The following is a 26,279-nucleotide window of genomic DNA, read 5'->3' as shown; positions in this document are numbered from 1 at the left end:
TACCAGATACAAAGCAGGTACCGAGCACACCGACAACAAAGTTGAGCGAGCGCTTAGCTGGGGAGCACCAACTCTTGGGGCTGTGCTGTGCTCTGCTCTTTCATCGCATTTTATTTCTGTCTCTTGTGTAAAGCGCAACGTCGAGCGGACACACAGCTACAGTGCCGAGCCGGTCAGAGCAGAGTGTATGTTGGTACGGGGTACGTTCACGGAACGGGTGTGTCTGTGTGTGTGTGTGTTTGTGCGTTTTCGTTGTGTGGGCCTGTAATTTTCAAATCGCAAAGATGCATTCTTTGATGTTTGCTGCCACAACATCCGATTTCTGATTACTGATGCACATGCCCTGCAACGCGAATACAATTGAGATGAGATGGTACTGTGATGTGCTAAACCTCCTCCGTCGATCAGATCAGATCAGGTCATGCTTCATGCTTCATGCTCTATCTGTCACCTCTCTCAAACAGGTCGGCTTAGCGCTTCGGTTGTGCGTGGGTGTCAGTGTGTGTTGTTAAATAAATTAAATATATGGAATAAAGTGTCCCAAAACAGCAGAGAACTCGAAACAGGAATGTCTCGAGCTCTCAGGAGCTGAGAGTTGCGTGGAACAGCGTGTAGCGTGTGTGAGGAAATCAGACCCGAAGTGAAACTGCAAATAACCGTTAATTGGCAACGCCATTCTGGAAAAATTCACAGTTTCGTGTGTGCCTGAGTGTGTGTCTTGTTTTTTTTTGTATTCCCTTCTCATACTAAAGTTCCCAACAACATCATCCACTGCAACAGCAACAACACCAAAGCGTAGTTTCATGTTTTGTTTCCCAATTACAGTTTTTTCCGATTGAAGCAACATACATAATTACTGCATGCTTCGATATTCGATTACATTCGATTGTCACTTTCGCAAACGAAACGAAATATAAAAAAAAACAAAAAAAACCTTTCACTTTAAAACCCATAGAACGAAACGAACCCAAAGTGCTACCCTACTTACCGCAAAAACAACCAACAGGCGAGCCCCAAAACGAAAAAACGAAAACGAGTTTCCAATAAGGCAGCCATATTCAATATCGTATCGAATAAGCATCACTAGGAGGTATCCAACTAGCACCGTTGGACCCGTTGGATCGTGGCCTATATTCAAAATAGATCATCAGCAGCTGCAGCAAGCTGCAACGGGCTGCAGGCAGAAGAGAGCAGAGCAATGCAGAGCAGAGCAGCATCTACCTAGTGCCGCCGCCATGTGAGAACTTAGTCCAAAGTCTAAGAGAAAAACTAGTTTCCCCATTTGCGCGCTTATGCTAAATAATAATAATAAATAAGCGAAGTTTGTTGTTGACGGAGTTCGGTGTACGCCAGGGACAAGAGACAGGAGACGAGACACAAGAGACGAGAAACGAAAGAGTGACCCACAAATACTGGTTTTCTTCTGCGGCCTGCGTGAGAACGTGCAGCAATGGCCTCAACGGCAGGAACAACGTTAACAACGGTGGTTAAGCGGCCTGGACCGCCAGTACCACCAAGACCTAAAACAGCAACAGCAACAGCAGCAGCAGCAGCAGCAGCAGCAGCAGCAGCAGCAGCAGGCTCTACAGTGACAGCTCCAGCAAATATAACTCCTCCAATCATACAAAAGAAGCCCACATTCGTTAGGCAACTGAGTGCTGTGGGACGTACCCTGGTTTATAAATCGCCAGCGTTGAGTGTTCAGAAGAAACAGGCTCAAACGCAGACCCCAACATCGGCGGTGGCTAAAGTCTCGCCAGCAGCAGCAGGAGCAGCAGCAGCCCCAACACCAGCTACCAAGCCACTGAAGCTGCGCAAAGCTCCCGATGTGCCCACAGCCAAGCCCAGGGACAGGGACCGGGAGAGGGCATCGATTAGTCCGGCAGTAGTCGTGACTGTCAATCGTCACAAATCGATGAGTGTGGGTACGGCGAGCGCACACACCACTCCCCTCAAGGATACTCGCTTAAGCCTTGGCAAGGTGGATTTCGAGAGAGCTGGCCTCGGGCTGCAGGCCACATCCCAGCCGCTGCCCAGGCCGCGCAAGATCGTTCAGTTGCCTGTGGCTACGCTGGATATGGAGGATGTGCCAGCGTTTGTACCGCCACCGTCGTCTACGCCAGCTCCCAGTATCTTTCGGCGATCGAAAACCACTTTGGATACCTTTCAGACGGCCACAACAGCCTCCAACAGTGGGGGATTCCTCGGTGGCCGGACCGTGGAGATCAAGAACAATTTGAAGAATGCCGCGGAGCGTCTCTTCTCGGAGATCATCATTAACCAGAGTCAAAAGCAAAGCGTGGCCGATACAACGATCATAACCAAACACGAGCGTGCTATACAACATCAAGCGGTGCTACAGCAGAACCAGACCTTCCAGACCGTCCAGGCACCACAGACACCGCAGACACCACAGACACCACAGACACCCCAGACAAACTGCATGCGCATCAACGTCAATGGGAACTACGACAAGATCCTGGTCAACAGTCGCTCGAACACAAACACTGTCAAGAGTTCGATTAGCGTGGGGAATACTCCTGAGAAGAAGCAGGCCTTCCACGAGCTGCTCATTTCCGAGTTGGCTGCTATGCGCAATAAGTCCTGCTCTCTGGAGCAGCTTCCCACTAAATCTTTGTCATTGGGGCCTGTGGGCACACCCACACCCACACCAACAACAACATCTACGCCCAGGAAAGTGATATCACGTCATCGCTACAACTCCATTGATGATGCCGATGATGCAGAGGACGTGGATGCAGACAACGTAGAGGATGCAGACAGTGACGGGGATGAAGAGCACACACTTACCACCTATTCGGCCAACAAATTGGGCAAGGAAAACGCCGAGATCGAGGCTGAGGGTTCATCTTCAGGAAGGAAGCGTTGCCCCTCGGGCTGCTCCTCAGACTCGTCCCCGTATGGGACAGAGCGGTCGCAACGTATCCGTACCTCAGACTGGATCGAGGTGGGCGACAATGGCACACAGGTCACGCTAACCAGTTGCCACATTAGCCTCGAGGACTCTGGCATGGAGGATGAAGAGCGGCTCGACGATATGTCCTCATCGGGCGTTGGCGATAGCTGGGATAGCGTCAAGGAAGCAGAGAGCGAAAAGCGTTCTCGCAGCGTAAAACGGTGAGTCACAAGATCAATTGAATTTTAATTAAGTGGCTCGGGGAGGCTTACAGATAAATTCAATTAAATTATTCAGAATCTGAGTCAGTCAGTTCTTAAGGGAACTTCTCGTCTGGTAATAAAGATGCAGTTCTTGTAACCCATTTTTTCCGGATTCGCTAATGAACTGCCGCAGTGCAGTGTTTTCCCTGAGTTTCACTAGGCTTTTACTACTGACACGCTTTTGCAAGTATCTCTATCTATCTACCTATCTATCTAACTGCTCTCTGTGTGCATTCCACGAAAGCTTTGAGCACTTCCATATTCGTATCGTATCTCTTGGCCCATTGTTTTTTTGGCTCTCATCTCTCGCAAATGGCTGCCAGAGTGAGATCTCGATGTGAGCTGGAGTAGAGGTTTGTTTTACCTTAATTTGTGTGTGGTGTGTGGTGCTGACATCATTTTGAATGTACTTTGTTGCATGTTGCAAATTGTATGTTGCATGTGTGAGCACTGCGCTTCATTGCAGTTGCAACAGCAACAGCAGCAGCACACTTTGCAATATTGCCGACTAATACTACCTAAGCTTTATATTTTGTAGGTATATTGTATGCGTATATTTTCTCGTAAATATTTTAAAAGCAGAATTGAACAACAAAAAAACCCGTTTTCAGTTGAGTTGTCGCTCTTTTGATATTCAAAGTATTTGTATTTTAGCTGCGTATACATTCATTACACTATATATGTATGTATGTATGTATTCATGTATGTTTGTTTGTACAATATTTACATATAATTATATATATTGTATGTACCCATGTACGTACGTATTCATACGGCAGTACAGTACGTGTTTGCGGTGCGGTGAACAATAATGATTATCGTGACTCACATTGCTTGGCATTTGCGCGATCGCACATCGCACACACGACCAATTTACGAGGGTATATCGTATCGTTTCGTATCGTATCGTATCGTTCACACTGAAGTATGAATACTCGTACGTACACAACGGTGCATTTGCTTATTCACACGAATCACACTCCCATAAACTTGCCCAGAGAAGTTGCCATGGCATGGTATGCTCTCTGTGTGCTCTCTAGGGTGATGATTACTCAAAAGCTGACAATTCTTCGCTGTGGCTATAATTTGTTGTTTTCTTTAGAAAGTTGTGAAATATTCATTTGATATGATCTGCGATATCTGCCATTGAAATATTCCATTTTGTTCTGTTCTCTTTGGAGAATCATACGTACATATCTATAACGACGTCTGACAATTTGTCTGATTAACACATACACAGATTGTGGCAAATATATTCTGGAGACATGGAGTTCTAGGGCGCTCCAATGGTGCTGCAGGGAAAATCCAGCTATTGGCTTTCGATGATATCATTGAACTGAGATTAAATCACACAACAGTCGCTCCATTGCTCCATTGCGCCCCGTTGCGCATTTTTCGATAAAAATGTATTTCTCTTTATTTGCACGGGTATATATGTACATACATAGGTATGTATAATTATGTAAATATTTATGTAGGCATATTTGAACATTCATATTTTTTATCGAGAAGTAATTTCACCTACTGGGAAATGCCAACGGTAAATTGCGTCTTTCGATTGAATGAAATAAGCTCTAACACACGTACTATGTATGTGTATGTGTCTGTGCATGTGCATGTGCATGTGCATGTGCTTGTGCTTGTGTATGCATGCATATGGCAGTGCAGCGGACAACCGTTGAAACTTCGTCGCGCGAGCATTATAAAATAAATTCAATCGCAGCGAATGGAGAGCAATTGCAGCACCAATCCAACATGTTGCCGCTGCTGTTGTTGCTTTTGTTGCTTTTGTTGCTGCTGCTAGGCAATGCTCATGCTGATGTGTCCAAAGTGGTTGCCGCTTCAACTCCAATTTAATTGCATAACCAGTGCCGTTGTCAAGAATTGTTTACCATTTCCGCTTTTTCCGGTGCACCAGAGACAGAGAGTCTTTCGAAGAAATAACTCAGATTCGGGAGATCCCCCATTCAATGAATGATTTCCTTTGACAGGAGGCGAGTGTAGAATGATAGGAATGAGCTATAGCCACATTCGATTTGGCTTCGTGTTTACTGTAGAGCTTTGTGTGTGTTTATTTATTTATATAGGTCTCTAATGGGGATACTGTTGTTGTTTTCGTTGATTTTTAAGTGCTTAAATATTCGGTAGCTCGACTCAAGGCTCTTCCGTGAATGGAAAAGACTTAAAGAATGACTTCTGATACGTATGATCGGTTGAATACAATCCTCTGCAGAGATATCTAATAGCACAAAGAACTTACTTGTAATCTTGCAGTCGGTATACCCAAAAGGAAAGACACTGAAGCAATGGTTCACAGCTATTTAGAAACACCTTCAACTAAGGTTACAGCTGCGTCTGCGTCTGGGCCATCCAGCCAGCCAGCCAGCAGTCGGGTATGTCTCTTTTGGCTGGTGGATCAGATGTTCTACTGCCACTCGTCAGGTTCTGTGCTGAGAGTGTGAGAACCGTTAAAGTACGCATGGCCAAGTGACTCGGCAGTTGGCTGGTCGCGGCCCAGCTGAGCTTTTGACTCTCTCACAAGCGCAAGAGTGGATTTTTGGTGTGTTTCCATTCCTACATGTTTTAAAATGATGCGACAGATATTTCAGAGTTCAACTACCTTGAGTTCTGGTTGTGTTAAAGCGATAGACATGTCGCAAAGGGTAGTACAGGGTAGTACACGTCGACTGTAGCAGAAAATACTTTCTAGACGAAGGAATAACCTCATTTGTCGTTTCTTTAGCTAACCAGGAGACGTCTCAGTGCTAATTTCAAAGTAAATACTGATTCCGTGAGAAATAAACCAAGGCAAAATATGCGGAAGAGTAGCCTGGAAGCGTAACTGGACCTGTAAGGCAACCTGTTGGATGTGGATGTGGTTGTGGTTGTGGCTGTGCTTGTTGCACACAGGAGCGTAGGCTGGCCAACAAGCGGGCTTACATAAACCAAAAAAAAACAAAAGCGGATTTTGAATTTGGATACTCTTATTTTTATTGAGAGACTCGGTCCGGCATTGGTACAGGCTCTGGCACTGGCATGCGCTCCTCTGGGAGTTACAAGATCGGAGTGGCAGTAACCGGAAGCAAATCAGCACTGGACTGGTGAAAAATGTTCACAAAATTCACAAAAATAATGTGCCTACTATAAAAACCTCCAACTTGAGGAGTATTCAACTTTCATGCCTCGCAACGAACAGAATTGTTATGAACTCTTATTTGAAGCGACAAGAGCGTCGAATACGAGGTGTATGAACACTTTCTCTACCAGAAAGGTACAAAGGGTCATTCCAAGATCCCCGCTCTTTCTGTGCTTCTTTGTATCTTAAGCTCCGTTCGGGGTCTGTCAAGTGTACGGACTCTGTAGACGCTAAAGGACTGGAGAGAATGCATTGTTGTACGCACAAAATAAAACCTCAGCTATCATGGCCCATGGCTATCCGAACAGTTTCTTAGCCTTCAATAGACCGCGATGAAGCCATGACGCGATGAAGCGGTGAACAAGTTGCATAAATTAAGGTGGCAGAGCTCTGGGCAGGGCAGCCACTTGCTCGCAGCGTTCTACTAACCAGGCAGGAATCTAATCCAAAATAATCCGACAAATTTCGCTTTTCGTTGTGTGTTTAAAAGAGAAACCCGACCCAAGACTAATCGCGATGCCGTACAGCTCGGAGCTGGGTGAAAAAAACACACAAATTTTATTTGGGTAACTAAACCGAGCCGAGCCGAGCCGAGCCAGAGCTCCATTCGGGGCTTATTTGCATGAGATTGGTATTGGATTGGATTGGTTTATGTTGTATGTCTGTTTATTTAGAAACTAGAAAACAAACCAAAGCCAACGGAAATTTATGGTCTATGCAGTCATCAAATGCGGCCAGTTGTGGCTGGTCTGGTCTGGTCCGCTCGTTGGGCATTCGAATGAAAGCGAAAACGGTTCCATATGCGCCATTTCTTTCGTTCAGAGATCTAGGGAGTGGCAAGGGCCACTGCCACTTAGTTGGGCATCGGGCGTCGGGGATCGGGGATCGGAGATCGGGGATCTGCTGCACGTAGACTGCGACAAGTCGTGAGTACTGATGATGACAACAACGATGGAATGGAGATACTACGCGTACTTTTGTTCACCTTCTCACTTAATTTGTGCCGAATACGAGTCGCGTATACTGCACGAGGAGTAGTCCGGCGGAGGGGGCTGCGGATACAATGGAAAATTATGCCTCATTAGAATGCGTGAGAAAGTTACAGTGAGAAACTTTGCTGGAACTTTATTGTGTCTTGTCTCCATTGAGTCTCTTCCAATTTTGAGCCGCTGGCATTAGTCTTTCTGCTGTGCTGTGCCGTGCCCTCATTAGCTGGTGTTTTAAGAAAGAAAGATATGAACATAGTATAAAAGCCAAAAGTGGTCATAGCTGCTATTTAAATCGAACTCCTCCACCATCTCCATAGCTCCATAGCATGTTTGGCTAATAAGACTGAAGAATAAACCGAATACGCCTTTTGTTAAGCCTTAAGCGTATACATATTTACTTGCAGCCGGGTGCCGGGTGAAATTTCTGGGTCAAGAATTGGTATTATGATCACGTAGGTTGCTTGTCGAGAAATCGTCAGATTTCGCAGTGGCCCAAGTGGCTCTTTAGCTCTTCGGCCGCCGGTAATGGCATCCTGTACCGACCCATGCCAGTGCGTGGCATGCCCCGATTTGCCACCTGCGCGATGCTATGCGATTGTCTGCACTATTTTCGATTCGTTCAACGTCGCTGGCCGATAGGCGATAGTGCAATGGAACTGTAGCGTAGCTCTGCGATGCACAGCGGATGTCGCAGGCAATGCAGAGCACTTTTTCCTGGTTTATATTTTTAGAATGCGACATGCCACGCCACACGTCGCATGCCACGCTACGCCGCATGCCCCCAATTCGCTTTGGTCTCGCTTTGGGGCGGGCAAGGCTAAAGCATCCCAGTGGGAGGGGAGGAGGGGGACAAGTTGGGCAAATTGGGGTTCCACTCGACATATTCGAATATTTCTGAATGAGCGAAAACAAGGCGGCGCTGCGCTAGAATTTTATGAATACTGCCGCCTCTATCTGTGGCTGTGTCTGTGTCTGTGTCGCCTGCCCTTTGGTCATGGTAAAGAGCTGCCAGATACAGATATATTATTTTGTGTCGTGCCATGTACATAGATACATATGTATGTACATATGTAGTACAAGAGGAGCTACCTTTGTCAGCAGCCGAGCAGCGTGAGAGTGTTTTCTGTGGGACTCTAAATATATCCATCGATCTGCTGATGACAGCCGGTCCACCGGTACACCCGGTACAGGGTGGTCGAACATCCATCATTCGAATCGAAATCTACGACTTTGAAGCTTTTGTCGCCCATGAAGCTCCTCCCCTCCTCTATCATCCATCTTTTAGAGTAGAGTAGAACAGTCTTTCTTCTATTTGCGAATGCAAACCCTGTTCGCCAGTTTAATTTTATTATTAAATCAATTTACGCATTTCATACAATATATATTTTTATCTTTGTCTTGATGTCTAATTCTCGAATGGAATGGCTGCATTGCATCTGTATTCCGTATTCCGTATTCTGTGTGCTCACAGATCTTTCTCTCTGCTCGTTTTTCTATCTCTTTATCTCTGATCTCTGTTGATATTCTTGCCTGTCTTTCTTCGTGTGCTCTCTTTGGGATTTGCTGGGATTGGGTGATTTGAACGTGGCCAAAAGCAGCCAGCGTTTGATTTTTAGTTGCACGCGAATTTCTGAGCGCTATCAAGCAAAACAGAACAGCGAAACTTACAGCGAATTAAAGAAACAATTCGAGTCTTTGTCTTCGCGCGAAACGGAACTACAGGAACATCGATTATATGTTCATTTTTCCCATACTGTTTGTGCAAATTTTTATTTGTGAGTACGGACTACCGACGACCCTTGACGAGAATATACATACATATATCGTAGTACATACTCGCATACGCTGCTAAAGTGTTCAGATTAACCAAATACTTGTGCTCGTACTCGTACTCGTACTCGTTCTCATCTGTGATAAAATAAAATATGTTTTGGTTCCGTGAAAGAACTATAAAGATTATTCGTGTCGTGTCAATTCAATTGTGATTGCTGCCGATTGCCTAACAAATGCTGAAGCAAATGCTATTTTAACAGCCAAAGCCTGTAGAAATATGTATATAAATATAAGTTTATAAATAAACATATAAATATATGTATGTTTATTGTAGTGTTATTCATGTTTGTGCAAAGTAATATTCGCTGAGCTGACCTCTAGCCTTGGCGGGGGCATAAAAGGGCTCCTTGGAAATTGCCTCGCAAAGATCATACTGTGTAATTGGTTTTCCATTCCAATACAGGAGTTCAATTCATTTGTTCGTTTGTTAACCTGCTGCTTGTTGTCCATTCGATTCATAGTCATCCACACAAATCATCCAAAGTATTCGTCCGCTTTCGGCTACGACCATTTACTGACTTGCTGAATATTTGCATAAATTAATAAGATATTGAATATTGTATTGCATGTGGGCTGATGAATTTTGTTGAATGGCGAGTCAGCTGTGGATCGTAAATAAAGACATCTCCTACGAGAGCCATCCGCTTTAGTGTCTAATGAACTACTGAACTAATTAAGACACAAACGCATTTGATTCCCTTAATTTATGTTACACATTCAGTCAGAGTCTATTCTTATGGCTTAGTTGTTGCTTTTGCTTTGCTGAGATTATGATTGAGGGTAGTCATCCCTCTCACAGAGTAGCCTAGCCCTAGCCATAAGAAGTGAGGTTTCACGTACTCGCTCTCCTCACTGCTATCTCTGTCCCCCCTTCCCGTAGACACTGAGTACCGTGTTTTTTAGTTTCATGTTACCCCATTCGGTTTCCCACCATAAATTGATACAACTTTAATGAGTATATGCCTTCTGTTTGTGGGTCGAAGACCCAGCATTCAATGCGTCTATTGGTAGCAATCGACCGCTAATCAAGATTATATTGCCTTCTTAACTGTTTTATATTTCTTTGAGATGTGGTTACTGGTTTCTGATTTCTGGTCTCTGATTTGTCCGTTAAGTGGGTCAGATGCGATCGATGCTTGTTGCCGTGCCGCTGTTGCAGTTAAGAGCCTAAGCAAAACGCGTCTTGCATTGACAATGCTTGTCTCTCCGGCTGTTTGGCAGCTTGGCTGCTTGGCTTCTTGGCCTATGATGCATTTGGCTCTTTAACAAATCTTTGAACTCGTTTGCTAGCGTTCTAAAAGCCATAAGTTGATGGCCTTCGTGGCTGGTTTGTTGCTTGCCTTATGGATATAAGCTTACCTTTACGTGAAATACATATATTCAGTCCTATGTACATATCATACCATACCATACCATACCATACCCTACATAGTTTCTATGTGCTAATTTTACAAATTGAAATATCATTGTTTGCTGCGTGTTTTCTGTCTGTGTTCTTTATTGTTTATTGTGTTGCTGCTTCCTTTTCTGACAGCGATTCCCATTCGAAAAGTAAGAATTGTCGATATCCAGACATAGTATTTACCCACAATAAACACATTGCAGCTAATGTCATAAGTCGTTTGAAGCGCACCTTAAGCGATCGAAAGTCAGCGAGAATGTCCGAAGACCTGGACGATTTGTTTCTGTCGCCCATACCGGCCCCCTCGGCAGCGGAGCTACAGCAGTGCATCTTGTTCGGGTTCCGGCGTCGCCTCTGTCCCACCCAAATAGTCGACGAGTGCCGCTGCGCCTTCGGGCCGTTCGCGCCGAGTGCTCAGTATGTGGCCCAGTGGTACCAGCGCTTCCAGGACGGCTTCTTCAATACGAACGAAGATGAGCACGAGGAAGCGGATGCGGATGCACCCACACGTGGGTGTGGCCAAACGCCAACTACATGCAGCGACTATGACGACGACGAGGTTCCGGGCATACTGCCCCTTGTCTTGAATGATATCGGGCACTGCCATAGCCCCAACAGACCTGTAGATATCAATGCAGATGAGGATTTTTATAAGGATAACAATGATGATGATGATGATGATGATGATGGTGATGGGCATGTTATTGGTTATTGGCAAGGTTATGGCTATTTGGGTGGCAAGCGAAGGTATAGTTTATCTAGGTCTATAGTCGGGTTGAACTTGCTCCGATCTCCCCGGTCTGACGATCTCTCATTTCTTCTTTCTCTTCCCGTTGCAGTGGAATCTCCATCAGTGCGCTGCCACCCCTGCCGAAATCTCTTATTGGCTTCAACAAACTTCTCGGCTCCGATTCGGGTCTACTCCTCAGCGATGGCGAGGCAGTGGAGCCACCGCCGGCGGCCCCGGAGCGTCTCAACAACAACAACAACAACAGTACCAGCAGCAGCAGCGAGACGAGCCAAAAATATACGAATATAGATATCAATTTGGGCAGTCAACATAAGAGGGAAACAAATGATAATAACGACAATAAAATTGATAAATCGACGCCGACGGCAGCGCCTGTAGCAGCGACAGCAGCAGCGACAGCGACACTTGAAATCATAACTCCGTCAAATGTATGTGCAAACGGAAACACGACCGTCACGACGACATCAGCATCCCCTCCAGCATCAGCAGCAAAAACAAAAGCGACGACGACTGTTTCACCTGCGAAAGAAAGCCCCCATCTCAATGCCAGCACTTTGGATGACCAGATAGCGACGCTGCGAAAGGAAATGGTAAGTTCTTAAAGGTCAAATCAAAAGGGTGAACAACAGATCCCTTTTACCCTTATCCGGCTGAGGATCGGGTCGGACAATAGCTATGAATATTCAAATCGAAAAAGTGAAACTACTCGGACGACAGAAACTACAGAAATGAAAACATCGGTCGGCTTCTGTCGTTCCGTTCCGTTCCGTTCCTGTTGCAGGTTGATTTATTTATACATATTGTAGAAAAGAAAGTTATATTTTGACCCCGAAAAGAAAAGTTCAATCTTGGCTAGGCCACAGTCTTCCATAGTCCATCCACTTGAAATTAACGGCCAGGCCATAATATATGTATTAAAATCAGACAGTGCAGAGACAAAAGGAAAGGGAGCTGGAGCTATCAATTCATTCATGTCATATTGGCAAAGAAATTATCTTCTTGGCATTTAGCAAAGAGAAACAGATACAGATACAGATACAGATACACAACCTTAAACATTTCCAGAGGGCTGCCTGACATTTTGCCAAATTTCGATTTGCGATTGCAAACAATTGCTCAAAGTTGAAAGCACAGGCGCACCATTTACGAGTTGGATTCAGTTCAGTGCTGAGGCAGAGACTGAGACTGGGCTGAGTAAATGGGTTGGACGATTCAAAGTAAATGTCAATTCTGCCGAGGCCCTAGAAAAATGGGTCGGGACTTACTCGCAGCAAAGACTATACAGTAGCTGGGTCAGAGACGAAGTACAGCCTAAAGAGAACTGATAGAACAGCTTTTTAGTCCCTCATGCAGCATTTTGGTCTTGTACAGTCTTTGCTCGTAGTCAGAATCGATGGGAGAATAATATTATACGAAAATCGTATTATCAGGAATGTTAATCGCTTTTTACAGCCGGATCTTGGATCGGTTAAGCCCAAATGTCAGTTGTTAATGTCACGCACAAAGTTGGTCATACGATCTGTTGAACCTGGGATCGGATGCTAACATGTTTGGGGACCAGTTTGGGCCAGAATTCGCCAAGTTTTAGTGAAGTATTCTGATGTAGTGATATCATGATTCCCCAGTCATCAATTGAATAACTTAAGACAATTGCAAATTGTGTATGTTTTCTGCAATCGAACTGGGTTCTGGGCGATTCAACTGTCGTATATATGTATGTATATCCGAAGTACTTATGGCTATATATATTATTGGCTGAACCTTTCACATTTTATGCTCGCCACCAGAGGCATGTTTTTCTATACATATATAATATATATGTACATTTATAAGAACCTGTTTAAAACTGGCTCAGTCTCAAGCCAGGCGTAGGTGTAAATAGTCTTTAGTCTGCCTCGCGTTGGGAGCGACCATTTTCCGTCTGTATTCGAATTTTAAACTTCTGGAAAAAATAGTCTGTTTTCGTGCTGCTCCGATTTAAACGTCCATTTTGGTGGGAACAATCGGAAATAAACGAGAAAAAACGTGAAGCTTAAACCCAAATGCAATGCAATTTGCATGTCAGCTCTCAGCTCAGGTTGTGCAATATTGTTTGAGACTTGGGTTTGGCATTCGGCTTTTAGGAGCAGGGGCAGGAGGCAGGGGCAGGGGCAGGGCCTCCTCCTCAGGTATAAATTGATAATTTGTTGTAACTTTCATTAGCAATTTTGTGGCATAATTATGTTACAGTAAGTTGATACGTGTCTTCCATCGATTACTTTATATTTTTGTTTCCATTAGTCCTTTCTTTTTCTGCTCTGTCTGTTGCTGTAGTTGTTGTTATTGTTGTTGTTGTTTCAAATACCAAAAGATACCGCCGCTGGCAACACCAACGCGCAAGCCCAATGACACTTTAATTGGTCATTGTATTTACCCAACGCCAACCATTTGGCCAACCATTTGTTGCAGTTGTTGTTGCTCAGCCGTTTTAATTTATTCGTTGCCACAATAACGATAGCGAGGCCTTGCTTTGGCTTTAACTACTTTTCGTTCAGTTTATTTGCTATGAGTGCGAGTACTCCTTGAAAAAGGCATACCGCGACCCCTGTTTGGGAGGGAATCGACCAGGAGGAATCATTATCCTCTCATTCTACTTATGGCTAGTAACGTTTTTGATAGAGATAGAGATAGAGATAGGGTATTTACTTGCTAGTGCAGCCACGAGATATTGTATGTATACCTACCTAGTGTTTTTCAGTTTTGCAAATGTTGCGGTCGGTTGATTAACGATTCAAGCTCTCTGATCGGCCGGTCGGTCGGTCGTTCGGTGGGTGTGTTTGTGGGTATGAGTATAGGTATAGGTATAGGTATGGGTATGGGTATGGTGTGTTTTGCAATTAAGCTTTGTGTTAGCTTTTGCTTTCGAGTGCCGAGCCGATTCAAGAGTCAAACAGCTGCTTAGTCAACTTATGATACCACTGCGGCACTACTCGTATGTTTTGGCCGACTTCCATCGCCATTTGACTCTGTAGAGCCGCTTTTACTTATTGTAATTGCAAAAACTGAAAGTAAACGAATGCTGAAGGTCAGTGAGGCAGCAAAGATTATTAGATCAGGTTTCAAAAAATGCCAAGGATGAATTATTGTTATACTCGCGCTGCACTCCAAGTGAACAGAAATTCAGAATAGCTATCCATAGATATCCAAAGAATGAAATCTAGTTTCACAAGGTTTAAGGTCAGTATGTATGAACATCTGTTTATGTATAGGAAACACCAACAGCAGAACTCTCCATAGAAATACATTCAATGGCTTGATTGGCAAGTAAAATTACGCCTGAATTGTTACCGCCACAATCACCCATCAGCCATCACCCATCGCCATCTCCGTCACCATCTCTAATGTGTACTCGTACAACGATGAAAATGAAGTAATAAACTTTGGTTAATGCAATCCGACGAACGCATCAAAGAGAAATAAAAAGCACACAGCCACAATGGGAGAGAGAAAACAGGAGTAACACTAATCAGCGCATGCGCAGCGCAGCCATTAAGCGCCGAAGCAAGCAAGCAAGCAAGCAAGAAAGCAAGAAAAGCAGAAAAGCAAGCAGTAAACCGAGTCAGCTTCAGATTCAGCTTCAGCTAATTTATGTTGTTTTTGTTTTATTGTCTTGCTGCGGCTCTGGCTGTTGCCTGTTGCCTGTTGCCTGTTGCCAGATGCCTTGGTTATGCCTTGGTTATGGCTGTAAATTAAATTTATGAACGCAAAAAACAGCGGCAGCGGCAACGAGGAACAGAGCCACATTAACTAAAGCCAAAGATCCATCCGACGCATCCGACGGGGCAGTTTGTGAGAAGAAATGCATCAATGCATGAAATGAGTTTTTATGGCTTACATAAAATGGCCTTGAACGCCCCTCCGCCCCGTATTCTTTCTATCTTTCTATCTTTCCATCTTCCCATCTTCCCGTCAAGAGAGCTGAGCTGTGCTTTGGCAACCTATCAAAATGTATCTTGGTTAGCTAAGACGCGGTGGTTCCACTTGTTTCACTTTATTTGGCCAGATCCCCAAGAATGGAAGCCACTGGTCGTCACTGGTCGTCAGTGGTCGTCACTGGTGTGGAACATCAAATGGTATGGTTCTGTGTGCCGTGTGCTGTAAGCTGTAACCGATGTGATGCGTGTAATACGCAGTTGGATAATTTGCGTAGCTCAAGCTCCAGTATGCTTGCTCAAGAGTTTACTGAACCCTGTTTCACTGGGACGGTCCTGCGACCAAAGTGCTGAAATTTATGAGTGGAGTGAAAACACCAGCACCGCTAATGGCATCCACCGAACTTGGTTAAGGTTAAGGTTAAGGTATTACTGATAGTTATAATAACGTAGCTAATCCGGATCGTACCAGACGATCTTTACGATCAACTCCGTTCTTATTTATGTTTTTTAATTATTTCCATCTGACCTAAATCCAAATGCACATACATATGTATATACATAAGTATTGTAAATGACATAAGCAAAGACCATAACCATAAACGTATCCAGGAAACAAGTTAATTCAATCTTTCCGCAATCGGAGGTAGTCATTTTTGGACACTTAACGTGTTCACATTTATCGCGTTTGCTTTTCGCTTTTCGCTAGCGTTGGAGCTGGAGTTAGAGTCAGTGTCAGGAGAAGAAACTAAAACACAGTTGTTTTTATGTCTATTTACGCTACAATAATCTCTGAGAGCACGAGTAGTCAGGGCTAAGTTGAACACCCCCAAATAATTGTGTAAAAATGCTTCAGACTGTAACACATTCAGCGCCAAGGCGTGCCTATAAATCAGCTTTTAATCGTCTTTGAAATCAGCTCCATCTGCAATCGGTAATCTGTAATCGGTAATCAGTGATTACCAAGCAAATTAACATTCACTTTTGCAGTTTTATAGTTTAAAATCAAAACAGAGGCGGCTTTTTATGTGCTCAGGAATTGCAAGTGAAAGTTCAACTATGGCTCTAGTACTGCGGCGACAAGCCTAGATATCAGACCAGACCCACACCACAAAATACTTGTAGTTGCACAAAAATTATCCATATTTTATCCTCTCAAGAAACCCAGCTTCTGCGTCCAGTATCTCGACTCTCCCAGAATGTTTTTCACGTTCGCTTGGAATGGCATGTTTTCTTAGCTTATCATCCACTTTGTCTGTTTGCCAATAAAGCATTACATCATTTCGTATTGCAAATGCAATGGAGAAGCAAACCTGTCCGAACCACTGACTTATTTATAGCCCGGCTCAGTGTTTGACTACCGCCAACGATACGACAGGTTTTCCATCTGATGCCGGCTGATGCGTCTCTAAATTGCAGCAGAAGGAAAAGCTAGCTTTCGATTCGACGATTCCTGGCACATCCCTTGCATATCGCAGCAGGCATATCGTGTCGCAGGAGGACATATCAAAATGATCCTTATATGTACATACATATGTACACGGTAGGCATATGAGGCTAACGAGGACTCGTTCCAAGCAGACAAACAAATATAGCATATATTGTTCCATTTGTATCATATATAGTTGATTTACTGATGGCCCAGGCTCTTCCGGGTTGCTCCGCTAATTGGAAAAGGTCATCCGTCACAGCACAAATGTTTAATGTCCAACTCAGTAGCTGGCTTCCTGCCTTCCAAATCTTCAAAGTCTAAAGATAGAACAGAATCTTGCAGTTGCAGTTGCAGTGCATCGCTGGGGCAGACACAGGGACACGGACTGTGGCAGGGGCAGGGGCAGCCTTGTCTGGCGTTCGCTGCGTTCATTGCCATTTATTATTGCTGCCATCCATGAAATACTTTTACGGCTTCGCTTCGGCTTCTGTCCCTGTAAAAAAGAGGCACACACACCCGTACCCCCAATATAACCACTGGAAGCATCAGCAAGCGATTTTAGCCCAATGAGCTTAGCGTTAATTAAGTTTTCAACATTATCGATTTTCGATTTTGTTTTATGGCACTTAAAGCGTCAAACGTTGGGCGTTGCACATTTGCAGGTGCATTCCGTGTAATTAACAATACACTAGAATGGATGGTATGGCGACTTTTATCTCTTTCAATGTAGAGGACCTCTGAGTGCTGATTACCTACTGCTTCTGCTACATATGGTAAACATTTCTGCATGTAATGTGGGATTATTACCACACAAAGCCACAAAACTCCAACTTGGATGGGTCTTCCGCAGTGTTGATCCTGTGACAGATTCTGGAGCTATTCTTGCGAAGTTATTCGTGTTCATTCAGTTATTGCGTGTGAAGTGTGTCAGCTTCTGGAGCTACAGTAATGCCTCTATTGTAGCACACCGCCCACGCAAATTCTAAGCCTTTCTCTCTGCACTCGCGGCGGGTTACGGGTGACGTCTGAGGCGCATGCAAATTAATCGCAAATTAACATACATTTGTACTCGTGCGAGGTTAGGCGTGGGAAGTCGATATAAATGGAATTGTGTTAATAGCATTAGCCTGGCCTGACCTGACCACAAGCTACAGATGCAGCCACAAGTTCTACTAGGTCAAAGCATTGTAGCTACATATTTGATAATTGCTGAAATTGTAGAGGTTGTCCAAGGTTGAAAAGTTAACTTTTTCTTAATACACAAGTATATATGTAATATGGTATCTAACGTTTGATCTGCGCTCGCTACCTCTGAAAGCGAATACATTAGCATCCATTCCAGTGGGAGCTGTGATCTGGGAGCTGCGATCTGGGATCGGGGGGCAGGTTGGGGTTGCATTTGGACTTGGAGTTGGGGTGATGCGAAGCGAAGGCTTGAGCGGATTTGGTTAATTCCACGATACGCGGCAACGTTGAACGACTGGGGCTGAAAGTTGTGCTGCTTTTCCTTTTGAGCGCGATATTATGCCGCGATATTAATTGACAAATGAGATTTTTCCTTCCTACTCGACAGCGGAACAGCGACAGGGGAACTTTCATTTTGACCACAAGCCACAATCCACAAGCCACAAGCTACCAGCGTCTTGGCAGCTCAACTCAGCTCAAACGAAAAATACAGGCCAAGGCTGCATTCATACGCAAATGAAGAGACGGATGGTAGGAGGTGGCGTTTGGAGGCATCCAGCGGCATCGTCTCCAGCTGTCCGTTTGCCAACATTACTCGTAACTGTCTTGCCGCCTTTTGCAGTGTGTCTGTCTGATGGGTGCTTTATCTAGCGAAGAGACAGGATAGGTCAAACTGCCCCTCAGTCCCCGTTTCCTGTCCATTTCCATCTCTATCCGATTACTCCTGACAGGTCGGCAAAAAGATTGATAGATCCTGGAAAATGTGTTTGCAAAATAAGGTTTACTCTAACCACAATAAAGGCTAATAATACATAAATATGGATAAGATGGCAGCCATCTTTTATTGTAATTTTGTATTTAGTTGCTAATAAGGTTTAACATTTGTTGCTTTCTTCTAGAACGGACTGCGTCAATTGGACCTCTCGTTATTGTCACAACTGTGGGTGCTGAACGAGTCTATACAAGAGTTTCGCGCCATGATCGAGGAGCAAGAGAACGAAGATGAGGACGAGGAGGAGGGTATGGGATTGGGTTCTAATGATTTGGATGTCCAGAGGCATTCGCCAACGCCTTCATCGTACGAATCAGTTAGCTCTGAAGGCGGTGGAGATGTTGCCTCAGATGTTGTGTCGTCTGCAACAAAGGCAAAGTGCCTTGGCACCATACCAAAGGTCATAACCACACAGCCGAAAATTATTAGGGAGCTGATCTCACAACAGCACCAAGAGCAGCAGCCTGATGCGAAGCAAAAGCCAGTGCCCAGAATGCGGAGCGCACCACCTCCGCCCCCACATTCTGCCCTAGCCCTAGCCACATCCACATCTACATCCAGCATTGCGGCAACGACAGAGCGAAAACCGACTGCGCCATCACGACCCACATGATGTTACCTCACAGACTTCCTCGCCGGAGTCAGGATGGTCATGTGCAAGGCGATTGTGAACAACGGGCCGCAGTCGTCATCCTTCTGTAGCGCTGGATCATCCCTTGGACTCGGTGTGGCAAGTTTGTCGGACCAGAAACATTGATTGGGGGGTGGCTGTCTCATGCGTAGTTATATGCCCTGTAATTGACGAGATAACTGATCATAGGTTCTTAAACGGGCTATTTCTCATCGCAGTATTTCTTGAAATCTCGTTGAAAGTCCTATGAATATTTTCGAAACCGACAAAAACAGCTTTTAAGTGATTTCAAGGCAATACAAAAATAAGGCATAACATATTTACTTACCTCAATACGAGTATAATCAATATAATCCAACCAGCCCAACCTAATCTAATCTAATCGGTAGAATCTTTAAGGCCAAACTATAGGCTCTCGTGTGGTTAGGTGGGAGGCCTTTGTGATCTTCAGTTGTAAGTCTATTGTAAATCGTTTCGTATGTAAGCCTCCGGGTTCAGGCATAGCGGGTTCAACGTTTAATTCGATTGTAATTGTAGCCCTTAAGACGAGCTTAGCTGTCAACAAAATCATCTCCCTAATTTTATTTGTGTTGCGGTTCATTTCCCTCGTGCATTTGACCAATAACATTTGTACATATGAATTTCTATGGCTTACTGCAAAGAATGTAATACATCCTATATAAAGAAAAATAAACCATCAAAGCAAAACAAATGTTTCCGCCTGTTTCTTTCACACCAGGCTTACTCCATCCAAGCCCAGCTGAATGCACGGAAAATCATAGCTGACAACGTTGCTGCTATCATAGCTGGAATAGAATGTCGGGCAAGCCTGGATTCCAGACAGCCCAGCCATCTTTATGTTCAGCTTGAGGCACATGTCCAGAGGCGTTACTAACGAGAGCACTGGCAGGCAGAATGTGGGTGGTGACGCAGTGCTGATGGTGAACTTTGTCATCGAATTTCCATCCATGGTGACACCTACATCTACTGACCCACTTAGTACGCTAATCTTGAATGTCAGGCACACTGCAATTGAGCAATTGAAGGAATTATAGAACGTACTGTACTACTGTTTTGGTGTTTTGTACTCCAACATACGAGTCTTGGTTGTATTGACAGCGTTCACTACAACGCTTTGGCAACAGCTGCAGGACAATGACAGCGAGCACGAGCATACTTGCGCCTGCGACGGTATGGTGATCAATCCCAGATTTGTTCCACTGGAGGTAGCGGCATCCGCCGCTGTGATGACTGCTATACCGTGAAGGCTGACAAGGGTTCCCAGGACCAAGATCAGAACTGAACTAAACATGGTTTTACCGCTTTGGAACGAGGAGGAGAACTGGTCACAAATCTTTTTATCGAGCGGTTTTTGTAAACGAAATGAATTCCCATTGCAATAAGTTTTAATGCAAAATGATTTAGTTTTTGCGAACTTCAATTGATTTTGTAAAGGGTCATTTAATCTTTCGCAGATTTAATGCTGGGTTCAAAGTCAAGCGCACACTGCTAAAAATTTGGTAATGAAAACTAGTCCAGTAGTCAGTAGGGACCGAGCGAGGAAATCATAGGAGCAAAGAGGGACCTGACGTGGCTGTACTTGCCACATCACTTTTCAACTGGTTGGGTTGTTTGTACAAATATTCTTCCAGATCATGGAATATATCAAATGACCATTTTGTACGTTTGAATTACAAAATTGTGGCGGTTCCAGCCAATCGTGGTGCGGCAACGACTCATCGTCGGAAGCCGTTGCTGGTTCCGTGAGCTATCAAGGACTAATAGTTCGGTTCGTGGTTCAACAAAATATTGACGGATGTATAGACATTTGAAATTTGCGCCTACAGAGATGCTTTGAACCACACAGAGCTGCCTCATCGCAACTGTCTGACAGCCCTGGTTAAGATATCGGCTTGCAATCTGACAAAAGCTCGCCGCCATACATGTTGGGTGTTGCGGAACAACAGTGCTGCGATTCAAATATCTCGGCCAAAAAGGCACAGATCGGCTAAAGACCTACATTTTACATTTTGGCTTGTTTCCCTGTGGGCAATTTTACTTTTTGGCTTGTTTCCCTGTGGGCAAGTAAGTGAATCACTATATAATTGTCGATATTTATAAAGTATATGTATCTTCCTTCATAGAGAACCGAGTCGTATCCCCCCGCCAGACGCAGTCCTAACCAAGCATTAGCGAGGCGCATTCGAGACAGACCGAGTCCTATCCCACCCCTTGTAAGATCTAAACCTAACATGCTATCGTCATCTTTCGACCTGGACATTGACAACAATGACTTTGACTGTGGCAGCCAAGGGAGGAAGGAGCTACGCGAGATATTAGACTCCATATAGATCTAGTTGTTGTTAGGCTTAGGCTTATATACGCCTATGCGTTTAGATGGTAAATATAAATGTTTTCCATTTGTATATTTACTTGTACTTGTACTTGTACTAAGTTTTGATGAATAAAAAAATTTTGTACTCATCGATGTTGCATTCTGTAACGGGGAAACTATCACGAAACTGGCCGATTTTTTTGGCTATCGGGCGAGTCCTGCCAATAGTCGATTGGAGATCCGACTGTCATCGGAGAAAAGGAAATCAATTTTTTCACGATTTTCGCAAAAAATCATGATGTAACAACCATCATTAAAATTGCCAAAAATCGGCCTAATTTTCGTAGTCGAGATATTGATACCCATCGACAGTCTGGATCCCCACGATCCTGCGAAAGTGGGTCCTTCGCCGATCGGCCCATAGTTAGCCGAGATATAGCCTTCGAAAGATTTGGATTTGCACATCAGTAAAATACTGGTTTCTTCTGTATACTAAATCTCTGGCATACTGCAGCCGATCGGGGTGCGGCATGACTTTCCGTGATCGGGAGAGTCCTGCCAGTCAACTAGGACATCCATTTCTTCACGATTTTCGCAAAAAATCATGATGGTTACATCATTAAATTTGCCAAAAATCGGCCTCATTTTCGTATTCGAGATTTTGATGCCCATCGACAGTCTGGATCCTTACGATCCTGCGAAAGTGGGTCCTTCGCCGATCGGCCCATATCTAGCCGAGATAGAGCCTTCGGAAGATTTGGATTTGCACATCAGTAAAATACTGGTTTCTTCTGTATACTATATCTCTGGGGTGCGGCATGACTTTCCGTGATCCGGAGAGTCCTGCCAGTCGACTGTCATAGGAAAAAAGGACATCCATTTTTTCACGATTTTCGCAAAAAATCATGATGGTTACATCATTAAATTTGCCAAAAATCGGCCTCATTTTCGTATTCGAGATTTTGATGCCCATCGACAGTCTGGATCCTTACGATCCTGCGAAAGTGCGTCCTTCGCCGGTCGGCCCATATCTAGCCGAGATATAGCCTTCGGAAGATTTGGATTTGCACATCAGTAAAATACTGGTTTCTTCTGTATACTAAATCTCTGGCATACTGCAGCCGATCGGGAGGCGGCATGACTTTCCGTGATCGGGAGAGTCCTGCCAGTCGACTGTCTTAGGAAAAAAGGACATCCATTTTTTCACGATTTTCGCAAAAAATCATCATTAAATTTGCCAAAAATCGGCCTCATTTTCGTATTCGAGATTTTGATGCCCATCGACAGTCTGGATCCTTACGATCCTGCGAAAGTGCGTCCTTCGCCGATCGGCCCATATCTAGCCGAGATATAGCCTTCGGAAGATTTGGATTTGCACATCAGTAAAATACTGGTTTCTTCTGTATACTATATCTCTGGGGTGCGGCATGACTTTCCGTGATCCGGAGAGTCCTGCCAGTCGACTGTCATAGGAAAAAAGGACATCCATTTTTTCACGATTTTCGCAAAAAATCATGATGGTTACATCATTAAATTTGCCAAAAATCGGCCTCATTTTCGTATTCGAGATTTTGATGACCATCGACAGTCTGGATCCTTACGATCCTGCGAAAGTGGGTCCTTCGCCGATCGGCCCATAGCTAGCCGAGATATAGCCTTCGGAAGATTTGGATTTGCTCATCAGTAAAATACTGGTTTCTTCTGTATACTAAATCTCTGGCATACTGCAGCCGATTGGGGTGCGGCATGACTTTCCGTGATCGGGAGAGTCCTGCCAGTCGACTGTCATAGGAAAAAAGGACATCCATTTTTTCACGATTTTCGCAAAAAATCATGATGGTTACATCATTAAATTTGCCAAAAATCGGCCTCATTTTCGTATTCGAGATTTTGATGCCCATCGACAGTCTGGATCCCTACGATCCTGCGAAAGTGGGTCCTTCGCCGATCGGCGAAGTAAAATAGTAAAAACCAGTAAAATACTGGTTTCTTCTGCATACTAAATCTCTGGCATACTGCAGCCGATCGGGGTGCGGCATGACTTTCCGTGATCGGGAGAGTCCTGCCAGTCGACTGTCATAGGAAAAAAGGACATCCATTTTTTCACGATTTTCGCAAAAAATCATGATGGTTACATCATTAAATTTGCCAAAAATCGGCCTCATTTTCGTATTCGAGATTTTGATGCCCATCGACAGTCTGGATCCTTACGATCCTGCGAAAGTGCGTCCTTCGCCGGTCGGCCCATATCTAGCCGAGATATAGCCTTCGGAAGATTTGGATTTGCACATCAGTAAAATACTGGTTTCTTCTGTATACTAAATCTCTGGCATACTGCAGCCGATCGGGAGGCGGCATGACTTTCCGTGATCGGGAGAGTCCTGCCAGTCGACTGTCTTAGGAAAAAAGGACATCCATTTTTTCACGATTTTCGCAAAAAATCATCATTAAATTTGCCAAAAATCGGCCTCATTTTCGTATTCGAGATTTTGATGACCATCGACAGTCTGGATCCTTACGATCCTGCGAAAGTGGGTCCTTCGCCGATCGGCCCATAGTTAGCCGAGATATAGCCTTCGGAAGATTTGGATTTGCACATCAGTAAAATACTGGTTTCTTCTGTATACTATATCTCTGGTATACTGCAGCCGATCGGGGTGCGGCATGACTTTCCGTGATCGGGCGAGTCCTGCCAGTCAACTAGGACATCCATTTTATCACGATTTTCGCAAAAAATCATGATGGTTACATCATTAAATTTGCCAAAAATCGGCCTCATTTTCGTAGTCGAGATATTGATACCCATCGACAGTCTGGATCCCCACGATCCTGCGAAAGTGGGTCCTTCGCCGATCGGCCATAGTTAGCCGAGATATAGCCTTCAGAAGATTTGGATTTGCACATCAGTAAAATACTGGTTTCTTCTGTATACTAAATCTCTGGCATACTGCAGCCGATCGGGGTGCGGCATGACTTTCCGTGATCGGGATAGTCCTGCCAGTCAACTGTCATAGGAAAAAAGGACATCCATTTTTTCACGATTTTCGCAAAAAATCATGATGGTTACATCATTAAATTTGCCAAAAATCGGCCTCATTTTCGTAGTCGAGATATTGATACCCATCGACAGTCTGGATCCCTACGATCCTGCGAAAGTGGGTCCTTCGCCGATCGGCCCATAGTTAGCCGAGATATAGCCTTCGGAAGATTTGGATTTGCACATCAGTAAAATACTGGTTTCTTCTGTATACTATGTCTCTGGCATACTGCAGCCGATCGGGGTGCGGCATGACTTTCCGTGATCGGGCGAGTCCTGCCAGTCAACTAGGACATCCATTTTATCACGATTTTCGCAAAAAATCATGATGGTTACATCATTAAATTTGCCAAAAATCGGCCTCATTTTCGTATTCGAGATGTTGATGCCCATCGTCAGTCTGGATCCCTACGATCCTGCGAAAGTGGGTCCTGCGCCGATCGGCCCATAGTTAGCCGAGATATAGCCTTCGGAAGATTTGGATTTGCACATCAGTAAAATACTGGTTTCTTCTGTATACTATATCTCTGGCATACTGCAGCCGATCGGGGTGCGGCATGACTTTCCGTGATCGGGATAGTCCTGCCAGTCAACTGTCATAGGAAAAAAGGACATCCATTTTTTCACGATTTTCGCAAAAAATCATGATGGTTACATCATTAAATTTGCCAAAAATCGGCCTCATTTTCGTAGTCGAGATATTGATACCCATCGACAGTCTGGATCCCCACGATCCTGCGAAAGTGGGTCCTTCGCCGATCGGCCCATAGTTAGCCGAGATATAGCCTTCAGAAGATTTGGATTTGCACATCAGTAAAATACTGGTTTCTTCTGTATACTAAATCTCTGGTATACTGCAGCCGATCGGGGTGCGGCATGACTTTCCGTGATCGGGCGAGTCCTGCCAGTCAACTAGGACATCCATTTTGTCACGATTTTCGCAAAAAATCATGATGGTTACATCATTAAATTTGCCAAAAATCGGCCTCATTTTCGTATTCGAGATGTTGATGCCCATCGTCAGTCTGGATCCCTACGATCCTGCGAAAGTGGGTCCTGCGCCGATCGGCCCATAGTTAGCCGAGATATAGCCTTCGGAAGATTTGGATTTGCACATCAGTAAAATACTGGTTTCTTCTGTATACTATATCTCTGGCATACTGCAGCCGATCGGGGTGCGGCATGACTTTCCGTGATCGGGAGAGTCCTGCCAGTCAACAGCCATAGGAAAAAAGGACATCCATTTTTTCACGATTTTCGCAAAAAATCATGATGGTTACATCATTAAATTTGCCAAAAATCGGCCTCATTTTCGTATTCGAGATATTGATACCCATCGACAGTCTGGATCCCCACGATCCTGCGAAAGTGGGTCCTTCGCCGATCGGCCCATAGTTAGCCGAGATATAGCCTTCGGAAGATTTGGATTTGCACATCAGTAAAATACTGGTTTCTTCTGTATACTATGTCTCTGGCATACTGCAGCCGATCGGGGTGCGGCATGACTTTCCGTGATCGGGAGAGTCCTGCCAGTCGACTGTCATAGGAAAAAAGGACACCCATTTTTTCACGATTTTCGCAAAAAATCATGATGGTTACATCATTAAATTTGCCAAAAATCGGCCTCATTTTCGTAGTCGAGATATTGATACCCATCGACAGTCTGGATCCCTACGATCCTGCGA

At 44.5% G+C, this 26,279-nt stretch overlaps 2 protein-coding genes and 1 long non-coding RNA gene across 9 annotated transcripts; 1 reads left to right on the top strand and 2 right to left on the bottom strand.

Annotated features, from left to right (window-relative positions):
* The first annotated feature begins 105 nt into the window (after positions 1 to 105).
* On the top strand, positions 106 to 19,934 carry LOC4800304 (mucin-5AC). 7 transcript variants are annotated; one of them, XM_033384609.1, is made up of 4 exons: positions 106 to 185; positions 826 to 3,138; positions 11,380 to 11,881; positions 18,719 to 19,934. In XM_033384609.1, exons 2-4 carry the CDS (start codon positions 1,451 to 1,453, stop codon positions 19,202 to 19,204), a joined length of 2,676 nt encoding a protein of 891 aa, XP_033240500.1. In that variant the 5' UTR covers positions 106 to 185; positions 826 to 1,450; the 3' UTR covers positions 19,205 to 19,934. The 7 variants fall into 7 exon arrangements, with proteins under 7 accessions (XP_033240500.1, XP_003736226.3, XP_033240489.1 ...); XM_003736178.3 differs by having other exon boundaries at positions 119 to 185; positions 956 to 3,138; XM_033384598.1 differs by having other exon boundaries at positions 121 to 200.
* LOC26532136 (uncharacterized) lies at positions 6,965 to 8,298 on the bottom strand. The gene is made up of 2 exons (XR_001451513.2): positions 7,704 to 8,298; positions 6,965 to 7,648 (listed from the first exon to the last, which is right to left on the bottom strand). It is a non-coding gene; the product is annotated as an uncharacterized lncRNA (long non-coding RNA).
* LOC4800272 (uncharacterized) lies at positions 19,440 to 20,534 on the bottom strand. Its single transcript, XM_001357619.4, has 2 exons — positions 20,321 to 20,534; positions 19,440 to 20,248 (listed from the first exon to the last, which is right to left on the bottom strand). Exons 1-2 carry the CDS (start codon positions 20,532 to 20,534, stop codon positions 19,953 to 19,955), a joined length of 510 nt encoding a protein of 169 aa, XP_001357656.3. The 3' UTR covers positions 19,440 to 19,952.
* Between the last annotated feature and the right edge of the window lie 5,745 nt (positions 20,535 to 26,279).

The sequence above is a fragment of the Drosophila pseudoobscura genome, chromosome 2 (genome assembly GCF_009870125.1).
Source record: "Drosophila pseudoobscura strain MV-25-SWS-2005 chromosome 2, UCI_Dpse_MV25, whole genome shotgun sequence".
In the NCBI taxonomy this organism is placed as follows: Eukaryota; Metazoa; Arthropoda; class Insecta; order Diptera; family Drosophilidae; genus Drosophila; species Drosophila pseudoobscura.
Note: the sequence above shows the minus strand (reverse complement) of the source record. Positions and strands in the feature narration are given on the sequence as shown.